The following is a 12,562-nucleotide window of genomic DNA, read 5'->3' as shown; positions in this document are numbered from 1 at the left end:
CGAACTGTTTGCATAATTATCATAACCACTTGACGGTTAATAGAAATCGATGAATTTTGTGTATTCCAGAAATTGGAACCTTTTCGTTCAACCTATTTTGCATAATTCTTATATACCTTTTCTCCATGAAAGTCCTTGTTTTTTTGCTAGTTTGTGTTGTAACCGTGCTTGCTCAAAACTATACGAAAAAGAAGGGGCTAGTTGGGAGGGTTAATGTTTAGTGGTATTAATTCATTGAGTGAAGAAAAGCTTAATGAATACATCCAGTCGAATCTCACAATTATTGCTATGTGGAATAATAAAAAGTGTCGTAGTTGTGATTTAGAACTGTTTACTTTATGGAAAATGCCATATAGCTATGTCGAGTACAGTAATGTGATCGTTGCTGCTACAAATGTGGGAGTTAACAAGACATTCGACGAACTGTACCAAATTAAGGAAGATGTGGAGAGTCCGCAGTACCGGCTGTTTGTGCATGGCGTCTCTTCTCCTTACGTGAACCGGGAGAACCTTCCTACTTATGAGTGGATCAAAAGTGTGACTGGGTATACTCCTCGCAAGGAGTATATTTTCCCCTTAACCGATCATAACTATGGTCATCTCAAAACAAAGTATTCAGACCGAAACATTCTCATTCTGTTCTGTAAACCATCCAATCCCGACTGTCTGAATCTCATTTCCGGCTATTTAACAGACGCCGTTTTATTCCGCGTATCCCTCCGGCATTTCCGCCTCCCTTGTAGAACACTCGCAATTCCCTCTTCGCTTACGTCGATTGTTCTCTCTACCCCCATCTCTGTAGCATTCATTTCGTGTCTTCCTATCCTTCCTTCCGCTTCCTCGCTCCTGGAGCCGAGTTTGCGGTCGATGAGGGTCTAACGAGTGCTCATGGCGAGAACATCATCGCCTACATGAACGGCAAATGCGGTACGCTTCCCTCCTCGACTTTGATGCAGGGACGCGCTTTCTGTCAGGCGGAAGCTACGACGAATGGTACGGCCGAAACCAGCAGCTCGACGTTCTGGCCCATCGCTTCATGGACATCGTGAGAATAGCGGAGAAGATTCATGCAGGAGAACGAAGACTACCGCAAGTCGATTATGCGCCAGGTAAAGGACCTCGCGCCGAACATCCCGGAAGCGGCTCGCTACTTCTCGCTGATGAAGCGCATCGTCACGGAAGGCGCGCAGGCGATTCTGACCGAGCTCTCCTACGTCAAGCAGGAGCTTCGCAGCTCGCGTCCAGGCAGCAAGGAGTCGACGTGCGGAAGCGTGGTGAGGCGTAGGAACAAGGCGTTATCGGCGCGGATGAACGTGGTGCACCAGTTCGAAAAGATCAACACGTGGAAGAATCTCGTGAGCATTCATCCGTGGAACATCGATTTCCTCCTCTCGAAGAACCATCTGCTTCTCCTCCTCACCGCGGACGCCTGCGAGACCTGCAAGGACGCGGTTACCGTCTTCGTAGGGGACGTGTGGGATGTATTGAGTGCAGACGAATCTGGCGAAACGCGGCGTGCGCGGAATCATCGTCGGCCATCTTAACTGCAAACGCTATCCCGATTTTTGCGTAGGGGAGAAGGAAGGGGTCGAGCGTAGTATCGATTCCATGTGGAGAGCTACCCTGCGGTGTTCTTTTATTATAAGGGACAGAATAAGGACAAGCCAATTCTTGTCAAGGAGAAGCTGTCATTGCTCTCGCTGCGAGACTATGTCGAGGATACGCTGGACGATTTTTATGGAAATGGGCTGTAAATCGAATTGTTTGTTGAAACCAGCAGTGGGGAATGGCAGAAATGAATTTCAATCGTCTCCTTTTCTCTGCTGGGGCTTGCCTCTTCTTTTTATACATCTCCTTTTTTCTCCTGAGAAAGGAAAATGCTAAAAACGACATATTCCTGGCATCGAGTAGTTTTCAGAATGAAGAGGAGAAAGTGGTTAAAGGTGTGGATTGTATGGGCGTTGGTGATGTATTAGATATAAAAGAGTTCATTAACTCGAAAGAGTTCGAAAAGATGCCGTTTTCGAAGCGAAATGAAATTGTGCTCGACTATCTGTACAAAGAAAGCAAGAAAACGTACGACTGTGTTCTGCATGAAAACAACACCCGTCACTGCTTTTCATTTAAGGATGATGTTATCTATGCAAAGAAGAAGTATAGAGACGAGGATATGGCCATGAAATACCCTCATCAATACAACTTGGTGATTAACAACCCCCATGCTTGTGATTCGAATCCGCAGATTCTTATTGGTTCTCCTGTTGGCCCTCGCCAATTTCTGGAACGTATGGGAACCCGTCATTCATGGGGCAGTGTCAGAAATGTGAATGGGATATCTGTAAAGCACTTATTCTTCGTGGGACAGGACGAAAACGACCCGGAAGGAGACAAAATGCTTCGCGAAGAGAGCGAGTACTACCACGATATCGTTCAGTTCGACATGAAGAACCATTTCATGAACCTCACCTTGCTGGCGATTCTGACGTACAACTGGACGGACTACTACTGTCCGAACATCAAATACTACGTTCGTTCGGACAACGACATGTGGTTCAATCCGTACCAGATGATCAGCAACTTCCTCACGAAGGAGCGAACCAATGCGTTAATGGGCAATAAAATCGTCGGGGGAAAGCCGATCCGCGTCTCTGTAAGTCGATACTATCTCTCCAAAGCTGTGTTTCCGGACGAGGTGTTCTCCCCATACATGTCTGGGTGCTTTTTAGCGATGTCGCGCGATGTGCTGCCGATCATCGTAAAGCGCTGCGTGGATATCGGACCGATCATCTACTTCGATGACGTGTTTTTAGGGCAGATCGCGAAGATCGCGAATATTTCGCTCGTGTCTTTTCCGTGGAATAAAGTTTACTACTACCCCAAAGCGTACGGTGGGAAAGAGTATTCGAAGCTGTGGGCGATCCATCGGTACACCGCTGTGGATAATATGGCGCTCTGGCAAATGGCCAATCTGTAAAGAGTGTTTGAGAACAAACAGGAGGAAATGGTTTTTGTTGAGAGAGATGGGATTTGGTTTTAATAGATGAATGGATGGATAAATGAATAGATAGATTTATAGATTTATAGATAGGTAGATAGATTGCAAATGGAAGGCGAAGAGTGCTTGATGAATCAAGATTCGTCGCCTTCAGAATGCGGTTGGATCGATGCAGGGATGTGATGGAATGAGCTTTGTTTGGTTTTGTGTGTGAGAGAGAGAGAGAAAAAAAAGAAAAAAAGTAAGTGTCTTTTGTGATATTTGTTATTGTTGATTTGTTTGATGGTTTTCACTGACTGATTGTTTGTTTGTTTGATTGTTTGATTCACTCATTCGCGTCCCACTTCGCCTTTCTTCCGCGCATTACTGGGAGTTCCCCCCGCTCTGCGTCGTCTCCGCTCTCTCTCCCTCCCGCTCCGTACACACACTTCCCTTTCCATTTCCCTTTCCATTTCCATTCCCGCTCGCTCCATCGCCTCCACATCTCTGTCTGCAGTGTCGGAACCTGCACACGATCCCTTCTCGATTTCGTCGACACACCCCCGTGTTCGCGAAATCAAAACACACCTTCTCCCGCTCCGTCGCGAACGGGCTCTCCTCGCCCTCCTCGCACGGCCGCAGGCCCCACGCCTCCGCCTCCTCGTCCGACAGCAGCTTCTCCCGATACAGCAACGCCACCCGTTCCGGATGGCAATCCACCAGATGGCGCAGCGGACATTGCACATGCAATCGCTCGCAGGGACAGCTGCTCAAAACCACGCGCCTCGCCCCTACTTCCCCGTTAGATTGAAGTCTCTGCACAGCTCCGCGTCCGCCGCAGCGAATCGGTTCAGTTCTCCCGGGCGCGCCCGATCGAACCCCGGCATCGCTACGTTTTACTTCCCTTTTCATCCTCATACACGTCACCAGATACGAATCTCCCTCCCGAAAGATCAAACACACCGGCATCTACATCGAATCCCCGCGGCAAAACCACTTTCCCGCTCCGAATTCGGTCCACCACCGCTTCGATGTGGTCCGAACACACGTGCCGGAACCGACACATCCCCGCGGGACGCTTACACTCCCCGGTATTGAGGAAATCGTAGCACAACTGCGCGTCCGCCTCGGCGTGCGGGTTCAATTCCACGTGATTGCACACCATTACCGCGGTTAATCCGCTCAAATCGTGCTTCTGCGACATCGCCAGCAGCACTTCCAGCAATCCCCGCGATCCGCTCCACCGCGTACGCCGACGCACCGCGGGGATCGGCGTCTTCCCGTGCGGCCGGTCGCTCTCCCCGCGGAACTCGGCGGCGTCGCGGCGATCGGGCGTTTCATCGGGAGGCCTGCAGCCGGCGACGTGGAGCAGGTGGGAGCGGTCTGCGGTCCCCGCGGGGGGCCGGAGCGCGGTGATTGGCCCGTGGGCGGCGAGCGAAGAACGGAGCGCGGCGGGCGCGGAGGCGAAGAGAGAGAGGCTCTGGAGGGCGTCGGGCGTGATGCGGACGCCGCCGCGCTTGCCGGCGCCGCGGTGAAAGATGGCGGGGATGTCGGAGAAGGAGGGCTTGTAGTCCATGCTGGAGTTGAGAGGACTGTCGGGGGTAGGGGAGACATGCAGGGAGAGGTAGGGACTGTCGAGGGTGGGGAAGGGCGCCGTGGAGACTGGGGAGGAGAGGAAGAGAAAGAGTACAGCGCTCGACGCAGACCTCGTCGCTCTCGGGAGAATGCGGGCGGGAGAGGGGAGTCGAGAAACGACTGCGTAGAGATAGAGAGTCTTGGGAGGGGGTGCTCCCGTAGTACGCACGGTCGTATTTGTGGGCACTGATTTGAGGCATTAACTCTCCGCAGTACTCTTCATCTGGGATTCCATTCGGGAGAGAAAGACCTACTTGACTGCTGAGAATACTGACACAAAGTCACGCTCCAACGCTCATTTAACGGTTCCGCTGAAGTTTGGTACGGCTGAAGAAGCGCTTTGTTTCCGGAAAGCAAGGACTCTAAATCGGCGGAGTAACGGTGAGAATTAACGAAATCGTTCGTATTTCCTATTTTCGCCATTTGATCTCTTTGAGATAATGACTTTCCTGCTTTCGAAACAAAGGGAATGTCGTCTCCATAAGATTCTGAAGTTGAGCTTCGAATTAGGTATTTCCGGTTCATTTACATTATATTCATGAAGTGACAAGCTTCGTGATAGTATTACAACACAGAATAAAAAACCACAAAGTTCAATGGAGAAATGTCCATATATGTGGAATTGTGATAATAGGGGAGAAATTGTTGAATATTGACACATATCTATTTGAATAGATTTAAAGTAATCTATATTTGGAATGGAAGGAGAATTATTACAAACCGTGCTCCATAAGAAATATAGAAGGGTAAGGACAAACGAGCTTATTTACATTTTAGTATCCAGAAAGGAGTCAGATTAAGTCAAATTTTGTTCTGTAAAGGATGTTGGAATGCAAATTACATATAGAAGTGATAATGAGTTAACGGCAGGAATTCCCATCTTGGCTCCGGAGAATTCAGAAATCGATACAGACAAAAATAACTCGAGGAATCCTAGAAAACAACAAAGAACCCAAAAAGCTCACTCTTCAGAAAAACGACGTCCCGTGACCACAAATACTCAAATGAGCAATTCAAATGATCGTAGCTCGTCAGCGAGTAGCTTAAAATTAAATGTTGATGCTGCACCCTTCTACCCTACTCATGATTATGCTGAGAGTGTTCCTCAACAGCCTCCCATGTATCCTACTGGGAATTTCCAACAACCCCCTTCCTACTCTGCAGCTCCAGCCCAAAACTATTCAATCCCATATGTTGTCTCTAATCCCTCCATGGAATACATGCAACCCATTCAGATCAATAGTGCTCCCATGGATTATAACCATATGATCAATTTCGCTCCCGTGTATGGCATGATCCCTCCGATGGTCGTTTCGAATAACAACAATAACAATAATTCCACCGCCGAAGTTCGATTCGAAGCCCCTCAATCAACAAAACTCCCCTCCCAAAACGAAACTCCCAGCACTACCGAATCTTCTGAGGAAACCAGTCAATCGAGCACACAAACCGAATCCACGTCCGTTTCTTCCGAAGATTCGAGTGAAACTTCCTCCAGTTCGGACAGCGACTCGTCGGAATCTCGCTCCAGTCAGAGCGAACCGACGAACCTGAAACTCCAGAACCAGCATTTCTTTAAGCCCGCGCATCGCCAGTCAAATCGGGGATATTGGGGAAACCGGGGAAACCGGGGCGATCGAGAGGATGGGAAAAGGAAAGGGCGGCAAAACACGGGGAACTCCAATGGATCCAATCGTGGAAACCGTGGAAACCGTGGAAACCAGGACGATGGAAAGGAGGAAAGAAATAAAGGAGATCAAAACACGCAGAACTCCAATGGATCCAATGGATCCACTGGATCCAATCGGAGAAACCGTGGAAACCGTGGAAACCGTGGAAACCAAGATAATCACGGAGAAAATGAACATGGGAGAAAGCAGCGAAGACAAAACACAGAAAACACCACTGGCTCCAATCAGGGAAACCAGGGAAACCAGGGAAACGGTAGAACCGAGGGGAATTCGAGCAATGCAACGCCTCAAAACGCCTCAGAACAGCGAGGTTCCGGCGATCAACGGCGTCGAAACGCACGCCCTCAAGGTGGAAACGTGGAAACCAATCAAAGTGTTGGGGGAAGCGCGGGAATTCAAGCGGATTTGTATCCGAAAGGGAATCGACGGAGTGGAAGGAGACGACGAAACCGCAGAGAATCCGTAGAGGCACGAGAAGAAAGCATCGCGAAGTTACCTGAATATCGCGATGAAGATGAAGAAGAGAAAGAAGAGAAAGAAGAGAATCAACAACAACAACAAGGCGCAACGCAGTTCAAAACCGCTCAGAAACCATCGCAGGAGACCGAATCGGAGGGTTCCAAGAGCCAAGCGGAACGATTTGCGCCGGTTTTGGATACCTTAGTGGCTTTGTGTGTTTGAGAAAACAAAGCAAAGTGAAAATCATAACCACATGCACCATGTGGTTTCCATCGGCGCTCGATTCTTACAGTCGATCGACTGCGTGAGGAACGAACTCAGAACTTGCTGCAGCGACAGAGACGCCGATTTCTGCTTCAACTGTTGGATGTACGTCTGCGTGCAGGTCTTGATCTTCGACAGCGAGTTCTCCTTCACCAAATTGCACCGCGCAGCGCTGATAAAATCCAGATAGCCCGCGAAGGAAAAGAAGATCGTGAAGTCTTGCGACTCGATATACTGGCGATATACCGCGTGCAGCACACTCAAAAACGATCCTTTCACGTGCGAAATCCCCAGGAAGTCCGTAATACCGGGCGTTAATCGATACGGAACGAACATGTTGGTCGCAAACCCCAGCATTTTGTTCGAAAAATCGTAGTTCATGATTGGAGAGTCGAGTCGTACTTGCCCCGTTTTCCGATCAATTCGAATATTACTCGGTTTCGCATCCATCTGACTACCCATCAACCGTTTCCACGTTTCCCCACTTGCTGAACATCATGTACGCCGAAGAAAACGCCCATTCATACGCGAATTGCTCTTTGAACTCTTCGTATTCATACACCGATACAAACCAGTCCAATCTATTCACACTACTTCCTCTCAATTCCTACAAATAATCGCGGACTTCGCCTTCCATCGATAAATACGCATCCAATTCGCTCGGACTCACTTTTGGCTCGGTTATTCGCTTGGTTTCCGCGACTGCAATAAAAAAATCGTCCAAACTCACGCCCTTCTTCTTCAGAGTCGATCGCATTATTTCGGCTAAACTGAATTCGTTTCTGGATCGCTCGGTCAACATCGTGACCGCGTTTAACGGCAGCATGTTGTATCGATGACTCAGATCGATTCGTTTTGCGATGTTCGGATCGTTCTGATACAGTTTGCCGAAGAAATGAGCCAGTAAAACAGCGCTGTAGGAATAAATCACATCCATCGGCCGCTCTTTCACCAGCGAGAAATAGTGGAAATGCCCAAACTCGTCTTTGATTCGAAACGAATTCCATCGATAACTGTGGTCACGGGGGTCTACAACGAAGTGTGAAATCGACTGCATGCGAAGCGCCGTTCCCTTCGCGCTGTAGCAATTCGGAACGTGGAGAGACGGCAGAATGGACGACAGATAAGCAAACCCGAATATTGGGAGCCTTGACTCGGATGAGCGCTCGATGATCGTTTCCAAAAAGACTTTCCATTTTGTTAGACGGTGAATGAGCTCATCGATATCCTGGGGAAACTTAGGATTCGGGCGTGTTCTGAGTGGCTGTGACGCTTCATTTTCGTTCTCTATCATCGCTGTGACTGTCGACGTTTTTATTGCCGTCCCGATTCTCGGTTCTGTACGAAGAGGAAGACTTCTCAAAAAGTCTTGATGAAACGCATTCGCATACTGACCGAATAGGAAATAGTGTTCCGGAGGATCATCAAAAACCTTGGCGAAGTGTTCTAACTGAATGATGATTGGTTCAGGAATCGCATCCGAGCGAGCAGAAACGTCGATACACTGGTTTAGCAGATCGTCAAACGATCCGAGAAGCTGCTTCGGAATGTTTCCTCGGTCCTGAATAAGACATTGAATGAAGTAGCGGGTTTTGTTTATGATTTCGGAGTTCGCGAGTTTGTATTCTACATAATCGGGTTCGACTTCGTTGTTGGATTTGGGCTTTATGAGATGGGGATTCAACTACAATCAACGCGTTGATTCGACTGCATACAACATCGCATTTGACTCGATCGGGGAGAAAGGAGAAGAGCGGACCGAAGTTCATGGAGATAAACGATTGGTTCCATTCCAGGTAAAAGCAAGTGAGTTCTGGATAGACGGACAGCAGGGAATGCATCAATCGATGAGTGACCAGTATGAGCGGACTTCGAGGGATGAACAAATAATACAAATAAGGAATAAAAGCGTGCAGAGGGATCGATTCAAGCAGCTTGAGGATTTTCTCGCTGAGCGTTTTTTGATGATTGTTTATGCTGTAGAACAGCCAGAACAAAAGAGAAGTGTTCGTGCAATCCAATCGAAGCGCTGAGATGATCGTGGCGACTAAATACTCGGGTGTGACGAACGGAAGATCCATCTTGGTTTGGTTGCGCTGGACAAGAAGCGAAAACAGAAGCGAGGAGAGTTCGTGCCAGGCTTGTTTGTTTTCAGAATCCGCACTCACAGCACTGTGTAGCAAGGAGTAGACTTCTTCGTAGAATTTGCTCATGTTGCTTTTGTTCGCCGTTTTGAGCTTCGAAATCGCGAGGGAGGAGAGCAACGCGCTTCGTTCTGAAGAGCCGAAGCAATCGAAGTTGTAAGTGAGATGGTTCTGAATGTCGGCGCGGACATCCGACTGGAAGAGATTACTGGAAGACAGCTTCGCAACAATGGACCCCATTTCCTGAACAAAATGCGTTGAGATTCGATTTCGATGCGAAGCTGAAATCAATGTTTCCAACGTACTCGCGTAATCGCCTTCCTCGAAAAACTGCTGAGCGATTTGGATCGTCGTCCACTCGAAATCTGACATTATGGTGGACAGATTGCTCGCTTCCTTTTCTTCCAATTTCCAATACAAACTCTGCCGAACTCGAAGCAAATTGATGTGATCGACGACCGAATCGGATCGGCCTTTCGGGATCTTTCGAAGATGCGTCATAATTAGCGTGGAAGCACGCGATCGATCGCCCAGTTTTGCGAGAAGATTCATCGTGTAGAACTGCTGACTTTGGATTTGTAAGCGACGTTCCTGCGGAATGGAGAGAATCTCGCGATACGCTTCGATGAGAAGCGATTCGACTTCGCGATAACTCGATTGGATTTGATCAGGTTGGTTTTTGAGGATGTGTAGCTGCATGGAGAGGAGCGAAGACTCGATCGAACGATTCGAATTCGAATTCGAATTCGATGGAAGATCGTTCGAATTCATCAAAGACTCGATTTCGCTAGAAGATGAAAATAGTGGAGGTTTCGCGTACTCCCATTTGTTTAGATTTGATAACGACTCGATCAGCAACGCGCTGTCTCGCTTCACAATCGCTTGCTCCGCAACAACCGACCAGACATTCATATTCTTCAAGCACTCCATCATTCGCTCCTCCACAAACCCTTCCACGTTTCCCTTTTCCTTCCGTCTGTTGTAGTTGTCGAACGCAGAGCGATATTCGCGATTCACTTCGCTCAGAAACGCGTCAGCAACAAGCTGATCATTCATCGAAACCACAATACCCAGCGCTGGCTCAAGTCGTTCCGATTTAATCTATTTCTCATTCCATCCAAAAGGAACGACCAGCAAATCTCGCCACTCCGCAAGAGAGCTTTCTTTTTCTTTCCACGCCTCTTCTTGGAGATAGGACATGTGAAATGGATCGAAGGTCGCGGCGATGGATTGGCTGAGCGATGCTGGAAGAAGCGGAAGACTTTTGCAGCGCGTTAATCCCTCTAGAAAGACTTGAATCGAATTCGAGGAGCGAGAAAACGGATCTGCGCTCAGAATGAACGAATAGAAATAGGATTTCTGGGCTTTGTGGAAATCCTGAGAGAGGAAATAGATGACATCATCGAGCAACCTTTGCTGCTTTTCCGCCGTGCAGTGATCCCAAATCAGAGGAAACAACACAATCCATAGTCTACAGAATCATCATCCATCTCCCTCTCAATTCCTACTTTTCACACAGCGTGTGATTGACCCAAAGAAGATCCTGCAACACATCCAGAACCATGGTTTCGTGATGTCTCCGCAGCGCATACAGCAAAAGCCACGTTCCCAATGGCAGCCAGGATTGATGCCCGATCGCACTCCACGGCAGGCGGAGTATGAACGACAATGCCGAGGCCGCATCCAACGGGAGCAAGCGAACGAGCTGTTGCAACGCGTTGCTTCGCAATGAATCATCGATGGTCATCGCGTGAATCAGCAACTCATTCAATTCGAGAGGCCGTTGACGGACTTTCTCGCACAGCTTCTCATACTCCTGCATTGTGACTAAATTATGGCGGGTGGGCGGAAGCGTCCGAACGAATTCCATCGCTGTGAGAAAGCTGCCGAACTTCTCAAGCGACGGCATGCTGTGCAGCATTCGAATCAGCGACTGTGTGAGATCCGGAACGTTCCTTTTGATCGTTTCTTCGCGAATGATGTCCATGTTGTGAGGACCTCCGTTGAAATTGTCGTATAACAAATAGCTTCGAAGCACAGAAACGGTCCCAACGAAGCGAAGCGAAGGGATCTGAAGCTCACTGCAATGCCTTTCGATCGAAATTAACGGACTACACATCAACAAAAATGATAAATGGATACCTTGCTTTGGGATAACGAGACCAATCGAGGATCGGCACAATCGATTTATAGGCTTCCCACAAATTTGTTACCATGGTACTTGTCTTTGGAAGATAGGGAACAATCGTCTCGATCAGTTTTAGATAGCACCATCGATGATAAATGTAGCTATCTGCGCTCATTACTTCTAGAATGTTGACCACAAGACTGTTTCCAATTTGAAGAATCAAATCGGTCTTTTGAAGAGCTTTCAAAAACTGGAGAAGCAGCGCGAACGGCGATGAAAAATGGATAAAAGAAAGCGGTTCGAAAATGAGTCTGCACAAATCCGAAGGGTTATCGAGATGAATATTCTTCGGATTGTGTTGAATGAATGGGAGCATGATCTCAAAGATCGACAACACAAACATCCGTCTCTCCTCGCTCTGCCCCTCCGATTTCATTTTCTCCATCTTCTCTTCCAGCAACTGAATCATCGGCTGCAGAGAAAACGGCCAATCAATGATCGCTGCCGCTCGTTTCAGCAGAAAATAACATCGGTAATAGTAACCATCATTGTAACAAAAGTTGGAAAACTCTTCTTGCATTCCGCGGAACACGGAATAAACCAATTCGGTGATAGTTTGCTGCGCCTGCTTCGGGTCCTCGTTATTCAATGGCCGGGTAGGAGGATCGAGAGTGAGCCGATATTCCAAAGCGATGATACTCGTGGGATAGTCCAATCTTATTAGATTGCGAGAGATGAACTTCATCATGCTCGGGGTGATTTCGATGAGACGAATCAATCGTGGAATTGGCTTTTTATTCAACATATCGGCCATTTTCTTGTAGAGAAACACCCTGTTATTCTCATCCAGCAGCTGATAGCCTACGTCAAATCCAATCCCAAGTCCTACAATGCAAAAACATGGTGTAAAACAGTGCGTTTTCCATGGAATCTGTGTAATAGGAATAGGCGTGCAATATCGCTGATATCGTTTCGTATATTGTCTTCTGACTGCTCTGATTGGTTAGGAAACAACACTTACAAAATAGGCTCTGGATTTGGAGAACCGATCCATATTGCAAGATTCTCGCTATCGCTGCTGAAAAATCTTTGTTCGTCTCCACTTCCGAAGGACACGATTTCACAATGAGTACTATAAGCTGAAAGAGATCGTTGAAAGTGGTATAATCGTTGTAGAAGATGTCGCTCTTTTCCTTCTCTTTTATGACCGTGTTCATGTAGCCCATAAAAACAAAGGGATAGACAAGCTTGCATTCCGTGCGTTGGA

At 47.9% G+C, this 12,562-nt stretch overlaps 3 protein-coding genes across 3 annotated transcripts; 2 read left to right on the top strand and 1 right to left on the bottom strand.

Moving 5' to 3' along the window:
• Window positions 1-213: 213 nt before the first annotated feature.
• On the top strand, window positions 214-1,285 carry GSBLH_T00003268001 (uncharacterized protein; the record flags this gene model as incomplete). The annotated part of the gene is made up of 2 exons (XM_013041975.1): window positions 214-856; window positions 897-1,285. The coding sequence occupies 2 exons, from the start codon at window positions 214-216 to the stop codon at window positions 1,283-1,285; spliced, it is 1,032 nt and encodes a 343-aa protein (XP_012897429.1).
• Window positions 1,286-1,954: 669 nt separating this feature from the next.
• On the top strand, window positions 1,955-2,974 carry GSBLH_T00007121001 (uncharacterized protein; the record flags this gene model as incomplete). The annotated part of the gene is given in 2 exon segments (XM_013041974.1): window positions 1,955-1,964; window positions 1,977-2,974. The coding sequence occupies 2 exon segments, from the start codon at window positions 1,955-1,957 to the stop codon at window positions 2,972-2,974; spliced, it is 1,008 nt and encodes a 335-aa protein (XP_012897428.1).
• Window positions 2,975-7,630: 4,656 nt separating this feature from the next.
• On the bottom strand, window positions 7,631-8,317 carry GSBLH_T00003267001 (uncharacterized protein; the record flags this gene model as incomplete). Its single annotated transcript, XM_013041973.1, has 1 exon — window positions 7,631-8,317. The coding sequence occupies one exon, from the start codon at window positions 8,315-8,317 to the stop codon at window positions 7,631-7,633; it is 687 nt and encodes a 228-aa protein (XP_012897427.1).
• Between the last annotated feature and the right edge of the window lie 4,245 nt (window positions 8,318-12,562).

Source organism: Blastocystis hominis (assembly GCF_000151665.1).
Source record: "Blastocystis hominis, Singapore isolate B (sub-type 7) whole genome shotgun sequence assembly, scaffold_3".
In the NCBI taxonomy this organism is placed as follows: domain Eukaryota; class Bigyra; order Opalinata; family Blastocystidae; genus Blastocystis; species Blastocystis hominis.
Note: the sequence above shows the minus strand (reverse complement) of the source record. Positions and strands in the feature narration are given on the sequence as shown.